Source organism: Puma concolor, chromosome E4 (assembly GCF_028749965.1).
Source record: "Puma concolor isolate L17-30 chromosome E4, mPumCon1.1.hap2, whole genome shotgun sequence".
NCBI classification, from domain to species: Eukaryota; Metazoa; Chordata; class Mammalia; order Carnivora; family Felidae; genus Puma; species Puma concolor.
This window is the reverse complement of record NC_141683.1, coordinates 60,633,655-60,660,502: the sequence shown is the minus strand read 5'-3', so window position 1 is coordinate 60,660,502 and position 26,848 is coordinate 60,633,655. Positions and strand designations below refer to the sequence as shown.

The 26,848-nt window shown below is 46.2% G+C and overlaps 1 protein-coding gene across 9 annotated transcripts in view; it reads right to left on the bottom strand.

The window, feature by feature from the left end:
• Positions 1-26,848, bottom strand: part of ILDR2 (immunoglobulin like domain containing receptor 2) — a 59,707-nt gene that overhangs the window by 3,111 nt on the left and 29,748 nt on the right. For 5 of the 9 annotated variants that reach the window (XM_086694157.1, XM_086694161.1, XM_086694160.1 and 2 more), the window contains exons 4-8: positions 19,555-19,611; positions 16,383-16,529; positions 15,095-15,271; positions 5,946-6,059; positions 1,190-1,406 (exon numbers count right to left, since the gene is read on the bottom strand). In XM_086694157.1, coding sequence (XP_086550283.1) covers positions 1,190-1,406; positions 5,946-6,059; positions 15,095-15,271; positions 16,383-16,529; positions 19,555-19,611 — 712 coding nt within the window. The remainder of the gene's footprint in view (positions 1-1,189; positions 1,407-5,945; positions 6,060-15,094; positions 15,272-16,382; positions 16,530-19,554; positions 19,612-26,848) is intronic. The other 4 variants (XM_086694163.1, XM_086694162.1, XM_086694164.1 and 1 more) reach the window with 4 other exon arrangements.

The following is a 26,848-nucleotide window of genomic DNA, read 5'->3' as shown; positions in this document are numbered from 1 at the left end:
AAAGTAGAGCGAGGGCGGCCGTGGCTAGCTCCTGAATTCGTGCCAAGGATCAAGACGGAGTTGTAGGTAAAAATGGTGATACATATACGGTGTTGAAACACACAGTGGGCCCTTCTGATCATTATGTGACTTCTGGTTGACAGCCACATGTCTCCTCACACCCTCAAAGCCAGCGTGGGTTGGGGTGGCTTGGGATGCACACAGTTGTAGCCCAAGAATACCCTGTAATATTTGGTGATATACAAAGAGCCCATTTCCTCCCTCAGAGCCCAGGGTCAATTTATCTCTGCAAGTTACCTGCAGTTGGTCAGTCTGAGAGAAAGACAATGCCTAGGGTCCTTCAAGATAAAGGACAGGGGAATGGTGTTGGTCCTATTCAGTGGGAAGCGGCCCAACAAAACAGGGTGCACGTCTTGGCCTCCCATATTCATTGGCCAGGTGACTCTACCAAGCTCCTCAACATCTGCAAATTTCAGCCCCCCCCCCCCCCCCGCCCCAACTTAAAATGGGGACATTAATAGTACCTGCCTTTTAGAGTTATGAGGATCAAATACAACAGCATATATAACGTGTTTGGCATCTTACCTTTCACGTAACAATGATCAAATGATGGGGGTGATGGGTGGGAATTTTTAGAGGTTATAGGATAAAATATTATGAGAAGGGCAGGGAAATGTCAATAAGGTTAATAAGGAAACGTAGTTAATAAGGTGCATTAAGGTTCAGTCCGGTGCCCATTTCAAAGGGCCTTGAATGATTACTTCTACACATGGTGTCTTAAGTGTTCCCCTGCTTAATAAATGTGAGGGGGTGGGGCGCGCCTGAGTGGTTCAGTCACTTAAGCCGCCGACTTCAGCTTCAGCCTCATGATCTCGCGGTTTGTGAGTTCCAGACCCGTGTCCGGCTTGGCGCTGACAGCTCAGAGCCTGGAGCCCGTTTCGGATTCTGTGTCTCCCTCTCTCTCTCTCTGCCCCTCCCCTGCTCACGCTCTGTCTTTCTTTCAAAAATGAATAAAGATTTTTTAAAAAGTTAATAAAAAAATTAATGTGAGAAGGGGATGTTCAATAGCCCAAAGGGATGTGGCAGGACAACCTAGAAGGGGAGACAGAGATGCTATCAGAAAGTAACAGCCTCTGAGCTCCGGCCACCAGCACCCGGCACCAAAGCTGCCTGCTGCAGCCACCTTCACCTGTGCCTGAAGCTCTCCCGATCCTCTTTGTTATACTCCATGGCTGAGGGTCCCCGGCTTGCCCCACTGCTGCCTCCCATGACACCTGACCAGTAGTCAGGATTGCTCTCCAAATCCCCCGACACAGGGAACTGCTTGCTTCTCATCTGGTGGTACGCCTGGCGGAAATTACTGTCCTCCTCGTGCAGGGAGCTGAGTTCCGAGATGGTGTTGTTATCTGCAGGGACAAAACCAGACATGACAGAGCTTTCTACGTATTAGGGTGGGAACTCTGTGAAGGGCTGAGACCGAGGCTCTGGGCAAACCCCCTCCCGAAGGCCTCAATCCTGTCCAGGGTTGGTTATAGACCTGAACTAATGGGATTTGTGTTCCGAGCTCAGCGGGAACTGGCTCCACCCAAAAGCCCACTTGCTTATCAGGAGGAAGGCTTCCCGCATTCTCTGTTGGTGGAATGGGAAAACAGTTGTTACTGCCCCACCTAAGGCAGGCTTCCCAGAACTTGGGCTCTTTTGCAGCTGGTTTCCTCCTAGAGCATCACCATCCTTGTTCCAGTGTTTTTCTCCATGTATAATTGGGTGAAAGCCGTGACGATCCCAGGCATGTTGAGCCAAAAGGGGCAAAAAGAGAAGTCGTAGTTCACAAGATCTTCCCTACTGTTGCCTGAGTCCCAAGACGGGCCTTCAGAGCCGGGACAGCCCCATGCTTTAGAGGAACCCCAGTCCAGCCTCCTGCAGCCATGCCCCTCACCACAGAGCACAGTCCACAGGGTCAAGGGGACTGCATACCTCGTATCCATTCTTTCCCTTTCTGGATACTCATCCAGGAACCTGGAATATCCTTCCCAGTTGGCACCACGTCCATTTCCAGGGCCTACAAAGACTTCTTTGCCTCCCTAAAGAGGATTCCAGGAGTGTGCAGCCACGGGTGGCTAGGACAGTTGTGTAGAGGTGTGGGAAGGAAAGGGGGATTGGGCTGCACTATGGTCTATGGGCTTCCACTTGTGCTCTTCCTACAAAATTCTAAGGAGGGGATGGCCACAGTTTGCTCATTCCCTAAAGGGCCCTAAGTAGCATTTTGCATAAGCACTTGTGAATAAGACCAGAATCGCAGTCTGGAAAGGAAAAAAAAAAAAAAAAAAAAAAAAAACACCAACTATTTATTTATAGAACTTCGAAATGGATTGAATATCATTTTACTTAAAAAAACACATCTAGCGAATCTATTTCTAATGTAACTGGATCCATTTGTTTTCTACAATCCTTTGGTTAGAACTTCAAAATATTATCAAAATCAACATTTACAAGGTGTAAGGCCTGGCTGTTGAGCAAAAGGTAAGCCAAGATAGGATGTGGGCAGCACAAATATGCGTCTCAGGTTCCCCTCTACTTCTCCTCCCTACCCCCAACAGTCCTTGGAGGAGCAGAGAATTTTGCTGAGTCCCACCCACAGAGGAAAGGAAGGGCCTCCCCACCACTGCATAAACAGTGTCCTTGTCCTGTTCTACCAGATCTGGGCTTACTGGAAATGTCATTCATTTTGGTCATGCAATCAGTTGGTTTTGGATTATAATCTAATTGTTAAACCTTTTCCTCTTTCTGAGGAGAATGGACTAGTTAGTGCCCATTTTAAAGAAAAATAGCTCAGATACTACTGATTAAGCAATCTAGAACCTTCCTTTTCTCATGATCTCAGTGAATTCGAATCTCCCGGGAACAGCACAGAAGAGAACTATCAGGGGAGCCTGGGTGGCTCAGTCGGTAAATCGTCCGACTTCGGCTCAGGTCATGATCTTGCAGTTTGGCAGTTTGTGAGTTCGAGCCCCGCGTTGGGCTTTGTGCTAACAGCTCAAAGCCTGGAGCCCGCTTCGGATTCTGTGTCTCCCCCTCTCTCTGCCCTTCCCATGCCCATGCTTGGTCTCTGTCTCTCGATAATAAATAAACATTAAAAAAAGAAGAGAACTATAAAATGCATCAAGTGAAACTGCTGAACGATCACATTGTTGGCTCAGAACTTTCCTTAAACTTCGGGAATAATGGACTTTTCCCACTTCTCCACACAGTGAGGGCTAGCTCTGTTTCACCATTCATACTGGTGGACCATCTAGGATGTCTGCGGCTCTAACATTTCTGCCGCATCGAGCATACACATCAACGTCCCTGCTTCACGAACACCTAATAATGTAACTCTAGGACAGGAAAGACAGACTTTGTCTGTAAAGGGCCAGACAGCAAACATTTTAGGTTTTGCAAGCCGTGTTGTCACAACTCTTCACCCTGCCATTGTAGCACGAAAGCGGCCACAGTCAATGTATAAGTGAGCCGGCATGGCTCTGTTCCAATACAACCTTTTTACAAAAACAGGAGGTGGAACATATTTGCCCTGGTAGCTGTTGTCTACAGCTCACTGCACTAGGAAGGATCCTGGACTAAAAACATCCCAAGAGCAACCCCCTACTTACAAGGGGCAAGAAGAAGAAGGATCTTCCTGGCTAGCATATTCATGAACTTGAAATCCCCAGTTCTTACAGAATCTTGCCCCAGCCTGAAACCAGGAGATCCGTTTTACAAGGAGATCTTCAAGACCGTCCCACGTCCAAGATCCACCCCAGGGTTTACTCTGCTCTTCAGGAACAGAACCTCTCAAAGTCAAGTGAACTATATTCCTACTTCATCTCTGTGCAATTATTGTAATGTCAACCCGCAGGTTCCAGGAAATCCTGTTCCAGTTCTAGCACTTTTCCTCTCTGCCTCCCTTTTCTTCTCTGTAAAAGGAAGGAGATGGGAGCGCCTGGGTGGCTCAGTCGGTTAAGCGTCCGACTTCGGCTCAAATCATGATCTTGCGGTTCATGAGTTCGAGCCCCGCATCCAGCTCTGTGCTCGGACAGCTTGGAGCCTGAGCCTGCTTCATATGCTGTGTCTCCCTCTCTCTCCCTGCCCTCCCCGACTCATGCTCTGTCTCTCTCTCTCTCTCTGTCTCTCAAAAATGAATAAATGTTTAAAAATTTTTTTTTATTTTTTTTATTTGAAAAAAAAATTATTTTATTTTTTTTATTTGAAAAAAAAATTTTTTTAAACGTTTATTTATTTTTGAGACAGAGAGAGACAGAGCATGAACGGGGGAGGGTCAGAGAGAGGGAGACACAGAATCTGAAACAGGCTCCAGGCTCCGAGCTGTCAGCACAGAGCCCGACGCGGGGCTCGAACTCACGGACCGCGAAATCATGACCTGAACCGAAGTCGGCCGCTTAACCGACTGAGCCATCCAGGCGCCCCCCAAATTTTTTTTTTTTAAATGAGGGAGGTGGATTCAACAACCTCAATCTTTTCAGCTCTAACATACTAAAGTCCTAGGAGGTAAAAGGCTGTGATCTCTAAACAGATACAGCCGCGGCAGCCACGGAGCCATCCAGTTTGCTCAAAAATTTCTTGGGTAAAGAGCACAGGACTGGGAATCGGAAGAGCTGGGTTCTCATCCTGGTCCGGTCACTTCAACCCTCTGGGCTTCTGTTTCCTCATCTGTACACTGCAAAGGTTGACCTCAGCCATCTTTAAGATGCTAAGATTCCATGGATGCTAAGATTCCATGACATTAATGATCTGTCAGTCCCCCAAGACCATCCAGGTAGGCAGGAGACGTCACCTAAACCGGCACCCTCCTTCTAGCTTAACCTCAGGTTTTAACTTTTTCTCTGAGCTGTGAGATCCACAGATTTCCTCCCAGGCTCCTTCTCCTTGATCCCTATCTGTGTCCCCTCACAGGGCTCCATGACAACACGTTACAACTAACTTGTCAAGTGCAGTGACATCTGCATTCCTGACATTCCAATCTGGAGATTGTCTTTTTATAGTCCCTGCGGTGGGAGGATGCAGCCCAGACAGGATGAATTTAGCATTGCAAACTGGGAGGAATATGTTGTCCTTAATCTGAATAAAGTGCCTCTAGTCTGGGACTGTTTCCCCAACAATTCTATCGAGTCTCTCCTTGCTTCCAAGGCAAGGAGGGTTCAAAGAGAGACAGACATTGTGACCTTACTACCAGGCCCGCCAGCACCCTTTTGATAATCAGCGAATCTACGTCAGACCTGCCCTGTGCCGCCCCTCATCACGGAAGGTAATTTGGGATCCACGCCAAATAATCAGCCGTGTCGGCTGCCAAGCGTCCAACGGGCTGCGAGTGAGTTAAGGTTGGGGCCCTGCAACTCCGTGATTTAAAGGTTCTCTTGACGAGAGGGACACCCTTTCTGCTAGCCCCTCGGTCTCTGCTGCTGGGGATCTCAGAGCAACGTCAGGCCTCCTTTTTGTAGATTCATTTGGCAGACTTGCTCGTTCACTTTCCTCGAGGCCCCCCTCTAGCAAGTCAGCAGCTGGACCGTTGTTCAATGATGGGGGCTTTAGTGCTGGGAAAAAAACGCACATCTTTTGTCATTATTCTGAATCTGTTTTAAAGAGAGTAGCAGGGAGAGACTCTTCGAATGAAGTATTTCCAACCCCAGGACTGCACAGGCCCAACAGCGCTGGCTACTCCATGGAGAGATACAACGTAAGCCAAGGGACACACATCTGCTCTACCCCTCGCACCAGAAGCCCTTTCTCTCCCTTGTGTGTACTTGAGGCTACTGTCCTCAGGATGTCACCGGCACCCTTGCTGGTTCTAACCCTGAGAGCTCAGGGCTGCCCAGGTTTGGTAACCCCCGAATCCCCTTCAGCGTTGAACTCCCGCATGACGCGCAGATCACACAGAACTAACAGATGCTCACATCTGCCTCTCATCCTTCTGGCCGGATCAAACTGAGCCAGCTCCTTCTCGACGTAGTACAGGACCTTCATGGAGTCCCTCTCTTTGTCCGCTTGGATCCGGTAGCCTTTGCGAACTGTTAAGGAAAGGACAGGAAGGTGAGCTGAAAAAAGCAGGAGGGGGCCTCCATTTTACCAAGTGAGAAAAACACGGTCCCCGCTTATAACAACTCTTTTTGAAATCACCCAGAAATAGTCATCTATATTTATACTTATGGAACCATACCTGAGATCCCTTTTATCAGATGGTGCCCCTGGAATGGAGGAACAGCAGGTAAATAACAGAGTTCTATGACAGTGTATTTTGGGTCACTTGTTAAATTCTGTTTCCTGCTTTCTGACCTTCTAGAGCTCTGCTTAAAGATCATCTTCTCAAAGCTCAGGGAAGTATACTCACACTAAAAAAAAAAAGACCACTTTCTAGACAGATCATTCTATACCATCTGGGGATCACATCTTCACTTGGTAGGAGCACATGTAAATACAACAGACACCCCAACATCAGGGACCTTGACAAAGGTGGCCTGAACGCCTCTAGTGTCCTGGGAGATGATGCAAAAACTCCATAACTGGGATTAGAGACTATGATACACATTTGGGCCAAGGAAGGTGCAAACCACATGGATTGCTAAGTATGGTTCCATTTATTTCTTTAACATTTTCCTTTTAGGAAAGGGAATACCACATTCTAGACATGATAAATTCAACCTGCCGCTATGTGGTTACAAGCAGGTGTTATTTTCAGGGCTTAATAAGAAACAAAACTAAAGCCTGAGAGATAATACCACCTCCTACATTCCCATCACTCATGTTGTCAGATACAAAGGCTGTTGAAGCCCCATATCACTTAAGTATCAGCCAAGTCCAATACCAGCCTTAAGGGTGATCAGACACAGGCACGTCTAATCTTCACAGATAAGGGAAACAAGAGAAGGGAAGGAATGGGATGGGGACGTAACAATAATGGCAAGAGACAACACTCATTGGGCACTATAAATGTGCTGAGGTACGGTGCTAAATGCTTTCATGGACGTTCATTCCTCCCAACCCCTAATGAAGTTCCGGTAGCCTCATTTTATGGTTGAGAAAAGTCTGATTCAGAGGGATTTCATAACTTGCTCAAGCATTACTGGCAGCACCAGAGCTGGAACCATGTTATCTGACTGAAGCCTCTCTGGAGCCTAGGAGTCAGGGGTAGTAGGAAAGACAAGAGGAGAAAGCCCAGAGTAGGAAATGCTCGTAGGTGTGCCCTAGGTGGGAGGATCTGAGCCGTCGCCCTATCTTCTAGCCAGTCAGGACTCTACAACGGGATGGAAGAAAGTGACCCAACCCCCAACGTCCTCTGTTCCCAAAGCAGGGCGAACGCCATAAAGAAACCACATGACTGCATGTGCCTCCAGAGGGGACTCTGCTTTCTGGTCACCTTACCCTGGCTGTGGACAAAGCCCCACACACGAACTATGTCCATGGAAGATTAAAATATAGCATTCCGCAGCACTCTGATCACAGCCCTGGCACCGAAAACTGAAAGAACGCCCCCACACCCATTTGCAGGTGCACCAATTTTCTATATGAGAACATTCTGGGCAGTTCAGATTCATCTCCAATTGTGGAATCACTTTAAAAAAAAAAAAAAAAAAAAACAACAAATGAATCTCAGCACACGCGTTTAAGTGGCACCTTCTCCTGGAGGTTAGATCCGTAATCCTTATGCAGAAGCAATTATTAGCAGGAATGATTTTATTTATCAAGCTACACACTCTTCCTTCCATCTCTGCAGAGGCGTTTACAGAGTAGTACAGACAGTTCAATTAAAACGCAATTATCCCACGGAACTGCTATGTCTGTTCTGAGGCAGTCATGTCTGATGGATGAAACACAGGGCTAGGAAATAAGGAACTGGGCACTGGTAGGCATGTGGCTGGTTTATTGAGGGGCCTCAAATAAATGATGACCTACCAAGTACTTGGTTTTAATGTCTATAAAATGCAACTAATACTTCCCCAATTAAAAAAATTTTTTTTTCAACGTTTATTTATTTTTTTTGGGACAGAGAGAGACAGAGCATGAACAGGGGCGGGGCAGAGAGAGAGGGAGACACAGAATCGGAAACAGGCTCCAGGCTCCGAGCCATCAGCCCAGAGCCCGACGCGGGGCTCGAACTCACGGACCGCGAGATCGTGACCTGGCTGAAGTCGGACGCTTAACCGACTGCGCCACCCAGGCGCCCCCTTCCCCAACTTTAAATCTTCCCAACCTTTCTCTTCACAAGGAAGAGAAGACAGATATAGAAAAAATTTAAAAAGGTAAAAAAGAGGACAACAAAGACCTAATCGGTAGAGTTCTTTGAGTTCCTTGTAATTATCAGGGGCCGCTCAAATGGCACCACATCCCAAAAGCTTTCTCTGATTCTCATAGCTATAAAGTTCTATTTCTTCTCTCTCTCCATCTCATTTCTCTCTTATAAACCATTTACTTGGAAGTTTCACTAGGACCCTCAATACGCTCTAGTTTGTTCCAAATTATTTGTATAAATGTCTCATCTTCCCAAAGATTTCGAAGGAAAAGAAGTCTTATTCTAGATCAGCGTAAAGCCCAGAACAGTGCGTGGTAGGCACTTAATAAACGTTTGAGGGGCGCCTGGGTGGCGCAGTCGGTTAAGCGTTCAGCCAGGTCACGATCTCGCGGTCCGTGAGTTCGAGCCCCGCGTCAGGCTCTGGGCGGATGGCTCGGAGCCTGGAGCCTGTTTCCGATTCTGTGTCTCCCTCTCTCTCTGCCCCTCCCCCGTTCATGCTCTGTCTCTCTCTGTCCCAAAAATAAAAATAAAAACGTTGGAAAAAAAAATTAAAAAAAAATAAATTAAATAAACGTTTGAGCTGAATTGGTGCTAGTCTGAGGGTGGTGCGGGGGGGTAATGATTTCCTTGGAAAGAGTATTTCCTGTAGAGTTTCCCTCTCTAGATTCTAAACTTCCTGAGGACAGGGACCGGTTCTATCTCTGCATCTCCAGCACAAGCACAGAGCCTAGCACACTGTAGACCCTAGAAACATGTGTTTGTATGAATGAATGGGTGAATGAACGAACGAACGAATGAACAGAAATCGGGAATAGAAACTATATGACAAGGGACTGCAGAGTAAGGCAGAAGCAGCCATGTGGTTGGTTGGTCAGAGGGTTTTGGCCAGGAAGGGGAGGACTTGAACGATGGCTTGAGGGAGCAGCAAGGTTTAGGTCAGTTTTGCTGCCATCATTGATGGTTATTTTTTAAAGGAGAACACTAGCAGGTGCTATAGGCATTAGGGAAGGGGCCTACCCTACCTGAACTATGGCCTCAGCCAGGTGTTTTAAATATGTGAAGCACTGTTACGGTAAACATTCAGTCATACTGAGATCAAGTGGAGGTGGGGAGGTGTTGCTTTATGGAACAATGTCCCAGCTGTCCCCTGGTGGTGAGAGATGGCCGCCTCTCTGAGCAACAGCTGGAAACCTCTCCGTTAGTTGCAACTTGGAGTAGAGCATAGATTGTTTTCTGTGCCATTATAACAAATCACACTCCTCCTTGTGAGACAGGTTTGATGATGTATGCTCAGGTTATCATGTCCCTGAAAGGTTACAGTCACTATTTACAGCCTCAAATGAAGACAGTTGTCTTACCTTCCAATCCTGGCATTAGAAAGAGACTCTGCTAGAACAGATACTTTCTGCCTTGACTTCAGCTAACGTCTTCAGAAATCTAAATCCCTCCGATTTGCCGAGAAGGACGAGGACGAATTATTGATATTTAGACTTTAGAGGTATCATCTATTTGGTTTCAGTAGCTAAAAAGCTAGGCCATTCTCCCTGCAAAAAGGTGTTTCTTTTTTTCCAACCGAAAACTGTAAGTTTGATTGTGTAGCACACTAAAACTAGAACGAAAACAAGTTCTCTCATCCTGGCAGAATCTGGCTCTGTGTCACATATATGCTCAGGAGCATTTAAAACACCAGAAAACCTCTCTTCATCCCTCCAAGCAGATGAGACTTTTCCTTCTCTGAGCTTGCATCAGAGAGCAGTCTTATCATACACTGCTTTGTATTTCTTCACTCGTTTTATGTCCATTCACAAACCCCCAATGCCCATCTTGCTAGACAGCAAATTCTGTGAGGGAAAATTCGTAGGCATTCATCAAATTTTTCTTATATGAAAACAAGTGAAATGGCGTCAGGTTGATTTTTATCTGTAATTTGCCTGAAGATCCGAGAACTCTCTGATGTGTGGTGATAGTTTAAAAAGACAGGTCCTGGGGGCGCCTGGGTGGCGCAGTCGGTAAAGCGCCCGACTTCAGCCAGGTCACGATCTCGCGGTCTGGGAGTTCGAGCCCCGCGTCGGGCTCTGGGCTGATGGCTCAGAGCCTGGAGCCTGTTTCCGATTCTGTGTCTCCCTCTCTCTCTGCCCCTCCCCCGCTCATGCTCTGTCTCTCTCTGTCCCAAAAATAAATAAACGTTGAAAAAAAAAAATTAAAAAAAAAAAAAGACAGGTCCTGGACCATTGGCCAAAGTCCAGCCCTTTTTGGAAAATGACTCTTCCCCCCCAGTGATGTTTCCGTTTAGCATGGATGCGGGATCCATTTATCTTTTCAAGCTCTGTCTGGCCCAAGTCCTTTCGTTGCTGTGGCTCTTCATACTTCAACTCCTCGAATGGATTAGCCTCGGCAACTTTGGTTCTGGCGGGGAGGGAATATTGGGATGTTCATTTTGATGCCAAACTACAAAACTTCTTATTGTGAAAGTAGTTGAGCTGATGTGTTTGACCCAGTTGACTGGAAATCAGCTACTTTTCAGTTAATTTCTCCTTTACAGCCAAGCCTAACTTCTAAAACTTGCAGAAGAAGTCTCTGAGGCAGATACCCATGGATATAGCCTTGTTTTTCCTACCCTATCTTAATGAGCTAAGTAAGGCTGTTTATGGATGATGGAACAGCTGCCACATTCCACCCCCAGGGTGATAGCAGCTCAGTTGTGGGAGAAGTGATGTTTAAAATTTGCATATCCTCTGTATACATACAGTAGGCATATATATAGACGCATATCCTTATTAGTTTTGAAAATGACATTTCAAAACCCTACTTGCCTACTCAATTCTTTTGTAAGAAGAATGAGGGGAGGCCAGGTGGATGTGAAAATAAATTAGAACAAGGCAAGAGTAGCGGTGGAAAGCCAGTGTCGGAGATAGTTGCATTAATCAAGGTGAGAGATAAGGGTAGCAGGGACTAGGATAGCACAATACAGGTGGAGGAAAGTAAACCGATTCGAGGTTATTTTGAGGTGTAATCCGAGGGACCTGGTGACCAACCGGATGAGGGAAGTGAGGCAGAGATGAGGACAAGGTCCCTGCTTCTGGTGGGGGCTGCCGGGTGGACAACAGGGCCACCTGTTGTGATAAGAAACGCGGGAGTTGGTTTGCAGTCAAAAAACAGCAGACTAATTCGACTTCCTAGAGTCCGAGTTTGAAATGCCTGTGAGATGTCCAGGCAGTTGGGTACATGGGACTGAGGAGCAGGAGAGGGGCTGGAGACAGTGACTGGGAGCCATAAGCATAGAAAACATGATTGAAGCCGTGGGAGTAGATAACATTTCCCAGGGAGAGGACCTTGGACAAAACAGGAGGAAGGCCAGCCAGCGTAGGGAGAAATAAGTAGGAAAAATTACTAACCAACGTGTTGGGGAAGGCAAAGAGAGAGGGGTGGGGCAGGGGTGGCAAACGCTTTAAGAAGTCAAGGGAGGTTAAGAACTGGGAAGCATTGATTAGATTTGCCACAAGGCAGTCTTCACAAGCACTGTTTCTGGAGTAGTGAAAGCGATAGCAAGATGGAAGTTAGTCGAGGAGTTGGCGAAAAGCGGAGGAAATGGAGACATGAAACATCCGCAACGTTGAAGGAGTTCAGCTGTGAAGAGGAGAAAAGGGGCAGGGAAGCAACATCCAAGGACTACGAGGTTTTTGCAAATTGTTGTTTTATTTTAATGGAGAGATTTCGGCACGCTTTGAATGCTGCTGGGAAGGAGTCTCTAGAGCAAGACAGTCCGGCAAGGAGAGGGGAGACTGGGATGGAATGTGGGGTACTCAATAAAGAGAGAACCTTGACAAAGCTGAAGAGGCTGAGTCCAGGGCAGGACAGGAGGAGAGAGTTCTTCTATTGTAACAGAGGTCTCAAGTAGCTGCCAAGAAGAACGGGGGAGGGAATCAAGGCGCCTCTTCTCTCTCCCAGTTGGTAACTGACTGGCTACACTACACACAGCTCATCAAAGATGCCTTTCCAACTACCCAGAGGGTTCAAAAGGGCATTGTATACAAATGTAACCTGAAAAATCACTATTGCTAGATGATTCCCTAAAATTGAGCTAGCATATAAATATAGAATAGGCTAAACTGACATCTTTATAAATCAGCACTTCTTAACATCTCTAACCTTCTTTAACAAATAATGTACATAGAACATTGGCTTAAGCCACCTTTTTCTTAACAGACAAATAACCAGATGCCATCAATAATTCTGTCCATGGGGCCATGAGTACGGAAATGTGCCCACTAGGGGTCACGAGGAATGCTATCCTGACTCAGTGAACCACACAATGACAACCTGGGCCAGACTAGCTGTGGCTAACATTGGTTGTGCATCTTCCCCTTTTGGCTGGCTGACAGAACCCTGATTTTGTTCATTTCCGAGGTGATTAGGTGTCTGTGGCCTAAGAGATGCGCCTCGATTAGTTCAAGCCAATCTGGTATAGAAACGGGCACAGGACACAATTCTTGCCAATAAAACCACCAAGAAGGGGGAGGGGCTTCTGGAAAAGGTTTCCTCACTCTTGAGAAAAGCAGCACAAGGGAGAGGCGTATCTTTTTCTATCTCTGAATGCATTTAGTACCTGAACCATGGCAGTCACCACAGGATCATAAGGGGAGCCAGCTTGGAAGGACAGAACAAAAGCTATAAAGAACTCAGTCCTTCAGTGGTGCTACCTGAACCGATCGATTAAGCAACCCCGGAGCCACTTTTCCTTGGGATTTCTTGCTCTGTGAAATAGTAAGTGTTCCTATGTTTCAAGCCATTTCTTTTTTTCTTAAGCGTTTTTTTTTTTAAACATCTATTCATTTTTTTGAGAGATAGAGACGGTGCAAAGCGGGGGAGGGACAGAGAGAGGGAGACACAGAATCCGAAGCAGGCTCCAGCCTCTGAGCCGTCAGCACAGAGCCCGACGCGGGGCTCGAACTCACGAACTGTGAGACCGTGACCTGAGCTGAAGTCGGACGCTCAACCGACTGAGCCACCCAGGCGCCCCCTCAAGCCACTTCTAACTGCATTTGGTTAGTATGGCAGGAACCAGAAAAAGGTTGAAATCAGGAGAGAGGAAGTGTCTGTCACCCGATGAGTAAGAATCATTTCATTACGAGAATCCATTTCCAAAAAGTAACAGGGAATGGGTTCTGGTGGGAAGGAAGGATAAAAAGACTGGAGAAAGGGGAAGCCACAAACCGATTATGAGACAAGTTCCATTAACGTCTCTTTTCCCATTCCATCCTTGGGAGAAACGAACTATATTGTCTTTATCTCTCCAATTCTCCGTGTGTCCTTGATCATTAACTTTTACTTCTCAGTCTGTGACTCATTCCCAGGCTCAGACGTCAGAATTCTACTAATAGTTCCAGGGAGAGGGTAAAAAAAAAAAAAAAAAAAAAAAGAAAGAAAAAAACCCACAAATACCAATTGCTCACTGAGGATACCCACTCTTTCCAGGGTCCAGCACGGACAGGTCATTCAGTGGGCCGGATACTCTTCCCGCACCCGCTGAAGGAAGTCCAGACACCTCCAGGGGAGAAGTGTCTGTTTTACCAACCCTGCTGGCTCATCCACACCTAGGGATTTAAGTTGCCTTCCAAACATACTTCACACACGTCTAATCGCTACTACTCTGTAATCCTGTTCAGACACCTCCCGGAAAGCTACATTTTAATGTCTCTCCACCCCTGCTACCCCTGTGCCCTCGCCAATAACCACGAATGCATCATGCCCTAAACACCAGGGCTCATCTCCATCCAAATAAGCTCTCCCTACCAAGTACTTAATTCCGTCTATGGTGCGCATCACTGGACAGCTTGCACTCATCCTGAAGCCTCCCCTTTCCTGCATTCCCTAAAGTCATACCTGCTTCCTCTTTCGAAGTATCTCTCAGATTTACCTGCTCATTTCAACTTCCATGGCCTCCATCACGACCCCGATGCTCTCATACCCCCCCGAACGGCTTCAGTCACCTCTCAGCCCGGGATCGCTGACCCCACTCTCTTCCGTTCCCACTTGCCTTGTTAGCACAGCGCCTCTCCAAGAACTCAGGAACCTGCCTGCAGTGGCTCCGACTCCCTTATGGCACCAAGTGCCGGCTCTCCTGAAGGGGTTTCAAGGCCCTCCCTCACCTGGGTGAGGCTCCATTAAAGCCTCCCACTTTCTTCCAGTCAGCCAAGTTGGAGACTGTCACACACACACCCTGTTCTTCCAGCCCCAGGCTTCCACCATGTGTCCTTCCTAGGGGTGCCCAGCAACCCGCTGTCTGCTCTCCTTTTCCTTTGTGTTCTTCTAGGCCCAGCTCAAATCCACCCCTTCCCTGAACACTCTGTAACTGCTCCAGCTCTTCATCCTTTGAATTCCCAGGACCATACTCTTTACAGCATCTAATTGTCCTAATAAAAGTCTATTGTCTCTCCCTGGGCAAACCGTGTCCTAAACTTCTCAGTGTTCCTCACAGTACCTGCTGTAGTGCAACAGTCCTGAACCCGAGGTAGGGCTGAAAGAACGATTTATTCACTGGATGACCCACATTCAACGGGTACCTTGCCTCTTTTCCTCATCATCTTAGTTACTGAGGAGTCTGGGAAGAAAGCAGGGGCAGCTACATCCTGCAGCCCTTGGAGAGCCTGACACGCGTTCCAGATGACATCTGATAGAGCTAGAGAGATCCCACTTCTGGAACGGAGACCATCACTTTCCAAAGAAGAATCACTGAGCTGATGGTTCTTATCAGGAAGGAACCAGAGCGGAAGCCAGAGAGGAGCATGGGGCAGGGCGGTCTGGAACTACATTTACCACTGTGGCTTCCTCCAGTGGAGTCACTTGGTGCCAGGGGAGGTGGATGCGGCTTGTCCATCAGCATGCCAGATGAGGGGGCTCCTCCCAAGGGGACAGAGGGGATGGAGTAAGGGCCGGGGACACCGGAGACAGAGGGAGGGTACCCGGCCTTTGCTGCTTTCCCTGCTTCATACACTGTGGAGGGAGATGAAGAGCAAAAGAGATTATATTATTGTCCCACCCTCCACAACCCTCACACCAAAACTCCCTGAGGATGCGCTTACGGGAGCTCTTGGATGTGTGCCTGTGTGTGTGTGTGTGTGTGTGTGTGTGTGTGTGTTCTCCTAGGCCTGAACTGATTCATCAGAACCACTCTCCCCCACCCCCTTGGACTCCTCCAGCTCCACCAAAAGCAATGACATAAGGAATTACAGTGTTCAGTAGCTGGCAACTGAGTAATTAAGCAGTACGAGGAGCTGTCATGGCAGTCCGCGGTGACGGCACGGCCCATTGCTAACCACACTGTCTGTAGGCTGCCTCTGTCTCTCCGGAGGAGGCCTAGCACCGTGCCACCCTCCTGGGTTCCAGGAGGACCCCAAACCTCTTCTAGAGAGGCAGAGCAGGTAATGAGCTTGCACCTGGCCCTGCTCTGTGCTCTCAAAGGCAGAGCAAATAACCTGGGTCCTCCTGGAAACTGCTTTCATCCTAAGAATATTAAAGATGAACGTACGTCTTTCTCCTTCAAGATGTATTCGGCTTATGGCCGGGGTGCCCAACTTAGTGGCTACACGGGCTCGGCCATTCAGGTAAAATTGTGAATCCCCAAGTAAGGACTGGTCCCTTTGTGGACCGTTTTGTCACGGGAATAAATAAAACTCATCCGTGGCCGGATGGTACTCAAAGGCTGCAGTCTGCATACTCTGCTTGTTAAAAGAGGAGTTCTCTGCATCCGAGAGGCATGGCCTTTCCTCTGGCTTGAGGGCCTGAAGAGAGGACAAAAGCCTTACCCACAACCTGACATCTGGAAGCTGCCCTTCCTTTCACCAATAGTGCCAATGAGAGTCGCAAACGCAGGGGTGACTGGTGTGGATGAGAGGTATGGAGAGGTGCAGGCAGGTGAGAAAGCAAACAGCAATGGGCATCTCAGGATGCCGGGGGCTCCCAGCAGAGGTGTGAGCCTGGAACGACCAACTTTTAAGGTGGAAGGAAAGGAGGCGGAGAAGGAACTCAGGGTACACAGCTGTCTGATGGTGAGGTGACATTTCTCGCGATCGTTCTACATCTCCCCACTAGTCACTTTACTCACAGGCCTGCGGGCAGCAGCAGGAATCTGGACAACATGGGCAGCGGATGTAGCAACAGCAGCTGTGAGGGCAGCACTGGCACCAGCAGATCCCCACCAGGACGAAGAAGAGGAAGATTCCCAGGATCACCAGGCCAACAAACACCCACTCTGGAAGGACGCACAGAGAAACCCACGGTTGAGGTGGCCCGCTGTCGGGACAGGCGCACTCTCATGGCTGTCTACTGTGGGAGGAGTGGGCGGGAGGGATCTGGGGGAGTATCCGGTAACAGGGCACGGAGCCCCCAAACTCAGGGGGAACTCTGAGAGGGAGAAGTGCAGACTTCACAGGGTTGGGGGGGGTCATGGGGAAGAGGGGAGAAGGCTGCCTAGGTCGTACCGGGCACACACGTAACGACCAGCACAAAGTGATGGGGGAGCTTCGGGGCCCCCTCCTGGGCAAAAGGTTCACAGTATCAACTGTAGCGTCAGAACAAGTATGGGACAAGAACAGAAAGACCCCCCGGCTGGGGAGAGGAGGAACCTTGCTTGCTGAGCTACGAAGAGGTGGGTTCTGTGAATATGTTCCTTTTGCGGTCAAGTTACTCTTTCCTACAAAAATGTAAGTCCTGCAAGAAAGTTCTCTATGTCTCCACGGTCTAAACCGGCACGTATTTAAGTGGTCCAGGTTCCTTATGTGTTCATCTACTTTCCCTGCTGACCACCCCGTAACACCCTTCCCGGACTCAGCATCAAGGCTGAGATCAAAACCTTCTGGAACAAAACCTGTGGAACACACCATGGCTAGAGAAATCTAGAGACAAAGACTCAGGTGGAGAATACGATGTCGCCACGCCCCCAAGAATGGCTCGGTTGGATCACGCTCAGGTTGACCATGCTGAATAGCCAGCGTAGCTGCGGGGAAAATGGCTCAGGGCTTTGAGGACTATACTGGCTACGTTTGTTAACTCCTGTTATTTTCCCACCTCTACCAGAGGATGACCACAGCTTCTAGTGCATTTGCTCATCCAAAAGATTAAGAGAAGGGAAACAAATTCCATTTGGCTTAGATAAAAATGACTGTGACCTTCGAGTGACTTTGTGTCACGCTTTTGGGATTTGGCTATAGGACCCAACTTCCTATAGACTGGACAGACTAGAGTGAGCCATGAGTTCCTTTAAAAGTCAAAAAATCAGGGGCGCCTGGGTGGCACAGTCGGTTAAGCGTCCGGCTTCAGCCAGGTCACGATCTCGCGGTCCGTGAGTTCGAGCCCCGCGTCAGGCTCTGGGCTGATGGCTCAGAGCCTGGAGCCTGTTTCCGATTCTATGTCTCCCTCTCTCTGCCCCTCCCCTGTTCATGCTCTGTCTCTCTCTGTCCCAAAAATAAATAAATGTTGAAAAAAAAAATTAAAAAAATAAATAAATAAAAGTCAAAAAATCAAAGTAATTCATTTTGATCGAAAGCCGCCTACCAAAAAGTCCCTTTACAATGAACTTTAAGTATATATTGTTTTTCTTGAATTTTGGTTATTAAATGTTCTTTCAGTTAAATGGACATTCAGTTGGAGCTTGAGAATATGACATTTTTGTTATATAAAGGGTTTTGTGATAATGATAAAATTCTTTGACCTTTGTCTAGAACACAGTTTCCTCAGAGAAAAAAACCAACAACTTATATTTCCTGAAACGTCCCTCGTCACCCCATCCACTCATCCCCATTCAAATTAACCAGGTCACCATCTCTTCAGTGAGGAAATGAGAAGGCCCTGCGCCTGCTGAGAACGGTCTAGAAAACATTCCTGCTGAGGACCATAGATAGCTCAGAGCTTTGTCCTGGACCTTAGCAATAACCCAGTAACATTCTGTCTCCGGAGACAGATATGAGCTCTGAGGATTAGATGAGTGTTGTGGCATGAAGGCTACAACAGTCTTGGGTCAAGCAGTCAAAGATAAAGGACTGGCAGGTTACCCTGGAGAAACAAAAGAATGTTATCCACGCAAGGATTCTTGGAGTCAAAGGGGAGGGATATTCAAGGGACCAGGACCAGATATGAAAAATACAATAACTCTTTCCTGGGACTGGGGGAACATAACATCTAGTTTGAAGCGATGCTTCGTAACATTGTATGTGTATGTTTGCGGGCGATGAACAAACGAGTACAAGCTGACAGCACTCTGGATAAGGGGGATCACAAAGAGATATCTATTTGTGTCCCTGGGGTCAACATCAACAGGAAGCATGTTTATATTTGGGTTGGCCAGCTAATGGCAAAACAGGAGAATTCGTGGAAGAATAATTAGTGAAATTCAACTGTGAAGACTTTGGATGTTTTAAAAGCTGAATAAAGTCAAAACCTATGGCCGGGAATAGTCTGTATCTCTCTGTTGCTCCCAACTATCATGCAGCTCTCAACCCTTTGGCAGTAGCCCTCCAAAGCAAGAATGAATCATAGTCTTTAGTATTCTCTGAGTTTGGATATGTCCTTTCCCGTAGTTCATTCCCGTTTCTCATGGAACCTCCTTCCATTACGGACTATAGTGTTGCACTGAACGGATGCTGGCTTGTCTAGGCTGGTGCATTCAACTTAAGCTATATGAAATGACAGAGCTGTGCATCTGGGGTTTCCCTGACATATGGTCCATGGATCCCAGGGACTTATGGGGCCCAAGGAGCCCCTGAAATTGTATACAAAGCAATGTAGGTCTGTAAGTATGTACTTTTCAAGGAAGGAGGGGTGTACTGACTTCATAAGGTTTGAAAAACTGTTTTGGTAAAGTTACAAAAGGCAATTCAGAGTAACATGGTCATACACTAATGAATGGGTAAACATATAACTTAGGGAGGGAATAAGGAAATGCAGATAAATAATTACTTTGTTAGGGATACTTCTAGCTGCCTGGGGACAGCTGAGATGCTGAATGGTTATGGAGTTTGCCAAAGAGCCTGCACACCTGACACTGAAGGACTGGGTCCCCCTTGCAGCTTATTTTTAATCATTATCCTTTTAGGACCTACTAATAGAAGAAATACAATCTAAAGGCTCTTCCATTGGGCTCAGTTCATCCTGGAAAAGAACACAGAAATAATACAGACAAATGTGCAAACAAATTAAAGGAACAATTAGCGACTAGTGCAGAAGCAAGACAGATGGAGTGACAGCAAATTAAGCAAATAAAGAGTTAAATGAGTGAATACCTGGCATAATCTCCACAGCAAAACTGGGCAAGAGATCAGCAAGCAGCCCTGTCCTGCCTGGAAGAGGTGGAAGGAAAAGAAGAAGGAAAGAGGTTACTCCAAAGGAAAATACAGCTTGGAGGCTGGCTCCACGTGGCGCCGTCCCTACACCAGGGCCATGGACCCATGCTCCTTGGGGTAGGAGAGGCAAGTCGCCGAGGCGGGGCTTAGTCAAGAGAATAACTTTCTCCATCACTCTTTGGCAGCCATCTAAGTGAACTCTGCACCTAAACCAGATGGAAGCAGAAACAGAACTTTCTCTCCAACTATTTATAGAAGGAGGAAATTCTCTGCTTCAAATATGAAAAACCCTGCTTGAGCAGACTGACACATACCATCTCCATTCATTTATACATTCTTCTCCACACATTTTATTGGAAAGTCAAACCCATCTGTATCCAAACGTTCAACCTACATTTTCATACATCCATACACAGTCCTATGTCCATATAAAAACAAAAGTACATATTTGGTTTTAACTCAGAATTGTCTCACTACATGTTCTATTTATAGCCTAACGATGTTTCAATGATTAAAATGTTCAAAGGCGAGGAAAAGATAAAGCTAGATGAGTTACACGCTCTTCTACACTCCTTCTGGTTTCAGAAATACTCTATACATATGTATATGGTATGGATTTTCCATATGGGACCCACAGCTGGCGTTGTATGAACCCAAGTGCCTTCTGCATGGTTCGGCATACGAGCTTAAGAGCCAGCTGGTGTCAGAACAGGCGCCCCCTCGGGGTTCTGGGAGGCAAAGAGCTACGCAGGAACCAAGACTGTAGAGGATGTGGGGGAGGGGGTTAGTCCTTTTAAATACTAGCCTGATTTAGGGGTGCCTGGGTGGCTCAGTCAGTTAAGCATCTGACTCTTGGTTTCAGTGCAGGTCACGATCTCACGGGTCGTGAGTCTGAGCCCCACATCGGGCTCTGCGCTGACAGTGTTGAGGTTGCTTGGGATTCTCTGCCCCTCCCTCTCTCTGCCCTTCCCTCTGTGCCCCTCCCCTGCTCATGCTGTCTACCCCACGGAAGCCCCTGCTAATAAACAAGTCTTGCATTATGAAACAACTGGCAAACTGCCCTCCTGTCCCACTTCTAACGGCAAAAAGTCGCCGTGGTACCACTTAAGCACGCAACTGAATCTTACTTCGCTTAACACGCAGAACATATGCCTCTAGAACGGCTCTATCCACTAGAAATATAATGTGAGCGACAGGTAATTTTTAGCTTTTCTAGTCATCACATCACAGAGTAAAAAAAGAAATTAATTGAATACTATATTTTACTCATAGCAGCACTTCAAAGGCTCAGCAGCCACACGTCACTGCTGAACACACAGGTTTAGGGGTCTGTTTCATGCATGTGGAGTGAGCCCATTTAGAAAACGAGTTTATTGAGGTGCATCAGAGAAAAAATTACCCACGTGCAGTTTATATTTTCAGTCGAAAGGTTGATCATGATCGGTCACTGGTCCCCGCCTCCGTCAAACTACTCTATGGAAAAGAAGGTCTGACAAAAGTCAAATAAAAAGGAGTCCCTCCAGGACACTGACTTTTTCTTGGCTCTCCCTAACTATACAAGGCCAACGGGGTAAAAGGTGCCCTGGCCATGTCTCCTGCTTGGGTAATGGTTCCTCATCTGAGAAATTCATTGGGACCACAACACATTCCAAGGGGAAGGAAGTCTAGAATGAAGTGACTTAGGCTAGCTCTGTTTTAGGTCTTGGCAAGAAAGGCTTCTTTCTTTCTGTCTTTCTAGCTTGTGCAGCTGACCTGGTAAGGATGGTCTGCTGCTTGCGAGGTCTCTTGGAAGAACACACGAGAGCCAAGTGGGGCACTGGAGAAAGGTGTACCCTGAAGGAGACTTCTCAGGCTAGCCTTTGACCTAAGCCTTCCTGATAGGCTAAGAGGTGCCTCTAAGACTCACGTGTGGTCTAGGATGGGATACCAGACAGGAATTTGGGGCCAAATTCCGAGCAAGTGATTCATAGCATGCACTGGTCTCATCTGGAGTGTTCTGTGTACAAATATCCCTCAGAATCCCTTGTTGGAAACTCAACAAAGAAACAGCTGGTCAACGACTGGGGAATTTGGGATGTTGGCCATCTCTTGAAGACATAATTAATATTAATTACCGGCCAATAGTTGATCAAAAAGTCAATATACAATGTTTTTCACAAGCTAGTTATGGGATGCTTACTTAATGGTGGCTTAAAAAAAAAAAAAATCCAGAGGTGCCTGGGTGGCTCAGCCGGTTAAGCACCTGACTTCGACTCAGGTCATGATCTCCCTGTTCCCGAGTTCAAGCCCTGCATCGAGCTCTGTGCTGACAGCTCAGAGCCTGGAGCCTGTTTCTGATTCTCTGTCTCCCTCTTGCTCTCTGCCCCTCCCCCGCTCACACTCTGTCTCTGTCCCTCAAAAATAAACATTAAAAGATTGTTTTAAAATCCAGACAATTAGCACTTCTGAATGTATCTCTTATTGTACCTAATAAAATGAGAAGCTTTTCTTGGGTCTACTCTTAAGCTCTCAAGCCTACCAATGTTTTAAACATCTCTAGATACGCTATAGCCCATAATTAACTACATTTATAAAAGAAATGTTATTGATGATATAAACTTCCAACTTGTACACTCACAGGAAATTAGCCATGTGATAATTATTAACTATAAAAAATCTATATATTCAAGGAAAATATGGTGCTTATACTTATTATATAGAAGACATTATATTGGAGAAAGCAGTGAACTGGGAATCAGGGTACTTAGGGCACCTTTGCCATTAGTTTACTTGGTGACTATAGGCAAATTACTTCCTCTTTCTAGGTCTCAGTTTTCTCTTTAATCAAATGAGGTGACTGAATAAAGTGATCTATAAATAGGGAGACTATATATCCTCGTTTGTGCCTGTTGTACCTGTGTAAATACTAATAGCACTACTTTTTATTCTCTAAGTGTCTTATCTTGGACGATTAATTATATGGTCACCCAGCCTACAATATTCTTGGTTCTCAAATCTGATACTTAGAGATTAGAGTTGCAAACTCGGCCCTGTATGTTTACAGGGACAGCAGGTAACACAAGTAAATGCAGCCAGCCGAATGTAATACGAGGTGTAGCAAATAGCAGATTATATGTCTATAGAGGCTGCTACTACTCAAGTCTGGCCAATCGCTGCCCCACAGGAATGTGTCTTCACGGTTGCAGGTCTTCCTATTTTTCAAGATTAGCCAGACCCCAGGTTTTTGTGTGAAATATCTGCATTTTCAGTGTTGGCGATTGATCCATAGGTATTTTTTTAAACACTGGACAAGCCATACAAAGTATGTTTGGGGGCTGTATGGAGCCCAGAGATCACACACTTGCAACCACTGATGGGCATATATAAACCAAAATATTTATGAGCAGGTAAAATACAAAAGCTGGATTTCCCCATAGGCTGGTGTTCTGACATTGTTTCTACACTGAGAATGTCAGCGAATATAATCTCCAGGAACCTATGTTCAAGCTAAAATCTGTAAGCGACAGCACTACACACAAAATTGTGTGCCTTTCTTATTTCTGGGGACCCGGAATGGGCATCGTGGAGAAATAATGGAGAGATTTTCATTTCTAGATTTTTTTTTTTTTTTACATTTGTAACGAAAAAAATTAAGGATACGGTGGTCACAGAAATATGGACAGGAGAGTCACAAAACTTGTCACTCCAACCGAAAGACACACATCGAGCTTCTCATTCTCCCTAAGGCAACAACCAATAGCTGATGCTTCAGAAGAAGATGAAGCTTTCCCATAATGCACCTGTGTAGCGCTAGCCCCAGGATGGCGTGGGTGACAGAATCTTGCCATAGTTGGTGGAATTAAATGTCTTCAGAATTCGGGACACAGTAGGAGCTTTGGGGTAGCAGACAATATGACTGTATCATGTCGACAGCAGACAGAGTGCAAAGCTCTCTGGCTTTTATACCACACTTACATTTTATTGGGACTAAAGGCATTTTTAAAAGTAGATTTATGCTGGAATAATATATTTCTGAAAACCATTTGCTTCCAGCTTCTTGCCTAACAATTTCTAAGAAATGCTGTTGCCAGTTAGAAACGTTCTATCTTTTCTTCCTATTCTACCACATCCACTGAAGGTCTGATCTTAGAAAGTCCAAACAATTGCAGTAAATACTTTCCAGATTTCAGTAGCACTTTACCAACACTTGTGAATCATTGCTATTCTTCCAGGATTCAGTTGAAGAGGGGCAATTAGAAGTCACTTTAATGTCTGAGGAGAGGACAGAAAGCAGACCCTGCAAACAGAAGGCCACATTTATGCTTTTCAAACCACAGCTCAAACTATCAGGAGAAAATACAGTTTTGATGCAAGCACTCAAACAGTTTTCCCCAAACCTTGCAGCATCCATTACTTTTAAGAAATTTCCACATGAATAGACCAAACAAATTAGGCATGCTAACAGTTGGTACATGCACACACACACACACACACACAAGTGTTGGCTCCGTACAAAACCATCACTAAGTTTGTAGCCAAAAACATTCACATGCTTTCGGTTGACTGATTAGGGCAGAAACATGCATTGTGAATAAAACGGCCTCTGTACCTGACCTGTACGATTCCCATCTCAGCTGTGTTCTGCCATTGACACAGTGAAGTTATCCCCAACTCTCTTTGTACGTATTCCTGAGAACCAGCTCACCTCTGGAATGTCTCCAATTCATTCATTCATCATTCAGTCAACAAAAAAAATGTGTCCTGTGCCAGGTGGGGACACAGAGGAATAGACATGAACCCTGTGCTGGGGAGGCTCGCTGACTGGCCCATGCAGCTTATCTAACAGCGTCAGCTTAAGAACTCCATTTTAGTTACCTGCTTCTGTTTCACAAAGCTTCCTAAGGTCAAAGCGCCTTCCTCCTGCCAAATCCAATTCTCATCAGGTTTTTTTTTCTTTTTTTACATTTTTGACATCAAGTTCCACCTACTACGAGGCCGTTCCCCAGAGACACAGCCTTTGCCTGGTTTCCCACTTCTCGTCTACTCGTGGCCTTATCTTTGCACATTTCACAACAAGGTCCCAGTGACATTTCCCCAAGGTTCAAATGCTTCTTTTCTTGGTAAACCAGTCTCCTCAAGGCAGGATTTACGTACCTTCTTTACTAACATAACCAGCTAATACACTTCTCAATCTCCTGCTTTGTTCAAACCCTTGCCACGCACAGTCTACAAGACTCTGAAGTCTGTTGCGACAGAGCCCTGGAAGAATGCTGCACTGGGAGGAACCTCCATGCTCCTAAGGACCACTGTGCACACCTACATGAGAGCCCTTGTGGCTCTGGACCACAGCGACACCTTTACGTGCGCCTCCGCTAACAGGACGGGTACCCCTCGGGGGCAGAGACTGTGTTCTGTGTTTGACACCCTGAGCAGCCCTCCTCACCCATCAGGACCTTGCAACGTTTCCAGTAGCAAATCTCCATTGTCTGGTACGCTGAGCTTCTGGCTGGACTTCTGGTTCACTGCTCATGAGAGTGCTTTTTGTCCCAGATGGAAACAGGCTTTTAATAAGAACACGAAGGAAACATTCATTCATTCATTCATTCATTAAGCGCTATTCTATGCACTGGAGAATGTTTAGCGCCCCTGGACTCAGAGCTCAATGCCACTAGTGTCCTCTAGTCCTTGAACGTCCCCAAAGGCCATCTTGCTATCTAGGAGGACTGAAGCACAACCCCACCGGACAAGTTGACAGCTATCAGGCTATGTTGTTTGAAAGGCAGTCGTTACAGAGAGATCCAACATGCATACAAAGTTTAGCCAAAAAAGCCGTCTTTGTCTCTACCTTTGGAACTTAAATCTAAGCTCTGATTAGTCCAAACCTTCAAAGTGCAATGGAAGGTACCGAAATTCTGGATTTAGGACAAATTTGTTTTCAGATCCCATATCTGCCATTCAATTACTTGCTGACAACGGAAGGTTGTCATGCGCTGGAACCTACCAAAAGGAGGAAAAACAACACTTCCTTCCTACTTATGATGTCACCAAGACTGACAGCACGGTTATCTTCGTTCATTCCTTTGAACTTACTACCTCGGAGTCCTCCTCCGGTTTGCCAATATTCCATACTCATGAACTTTCTGCTCGGGACAATCTAGAACACTTTCCTTCCCCAGTTCCTGTGATTGCCTTCTTCTCCCTTCTGTTTAATGCACCTCTGGGCTTCATCCCATTTCTGAGCTTCCCGAACATGCCCCAGATCCATTTTCAGAGACCAGGGTGACCCACCCCCTGGTCTCTCAGCTCCTGACCATCCAAAATGTTTCTCTCCTAAGGCTTTTAGGAGAGCAGATGGCTTTCTCTGGCCCTCTCAAGTGTAAAGTTGTTTCTATGGCTATTTGGAATCCCAAATAGACTGGAAATTTCCCAAGTGCACACACATCCCTGTTTTTATTCTATATTCCCATAGCAACCATGCATTCAATAAATATAATTTATGATTATCCATCAGAAATGTGGGTATAGCTTTCCTTCTTTTACATATATTTATAAACTGTATTTAAGCATTTCGTGCGTGTACTTTCTTCTTTTTATATCTTTTACATTTCAGGTCACTTTAAACCACAGTGAATAATTCTGACAGTGAATTCTCTCCACAAAATGACTGGTATTGGACCGTCTGCAATTAACTGTCAATAAATGCTTCCGGGTTTTTGGCAGTGATTATAAGCTTGGCCTAAGGCACTGACTTCTTCTGTTCACATAGATTCTAGAATTAGATTTTACAGCTAGAAAGAATCTCAGAGGTCATCGAATCCATCACCCTTTCCGTGTTTTCAGGAAACTGAGGCTCAGAGAGGTTAAGAACCGTACTCAAAGTCGCACGGCTAATAATCGAACCAGAAGAAACTGGACCTACTCATCCCCATTCCAGTATTTTTTCCCCAATATCTCATTCCCCCTCAAGCTTTGCTTAGCCTTAATTTAGAAATGTATAGCAACAGCTTTCTAGTCTCCTAGTGTTTGCAGGCAGCAACCCTGAAACTTCTGTTTGTGGCATTATTGCTCCACTTACATAATTAAAGTATAATTTTTGGATGTAGGAAATGCTAGAGATGGCTAAAATGTTCAGCATCTTTTAAAGTCGTGACCAGAAGGTGATTACTGAATACATCATAACGCAGTGTGCGCTAATTAAAAGGCATTCACCATTCCACCACAAACTAATAAACAATAATAAAAACGACTGCAAAGC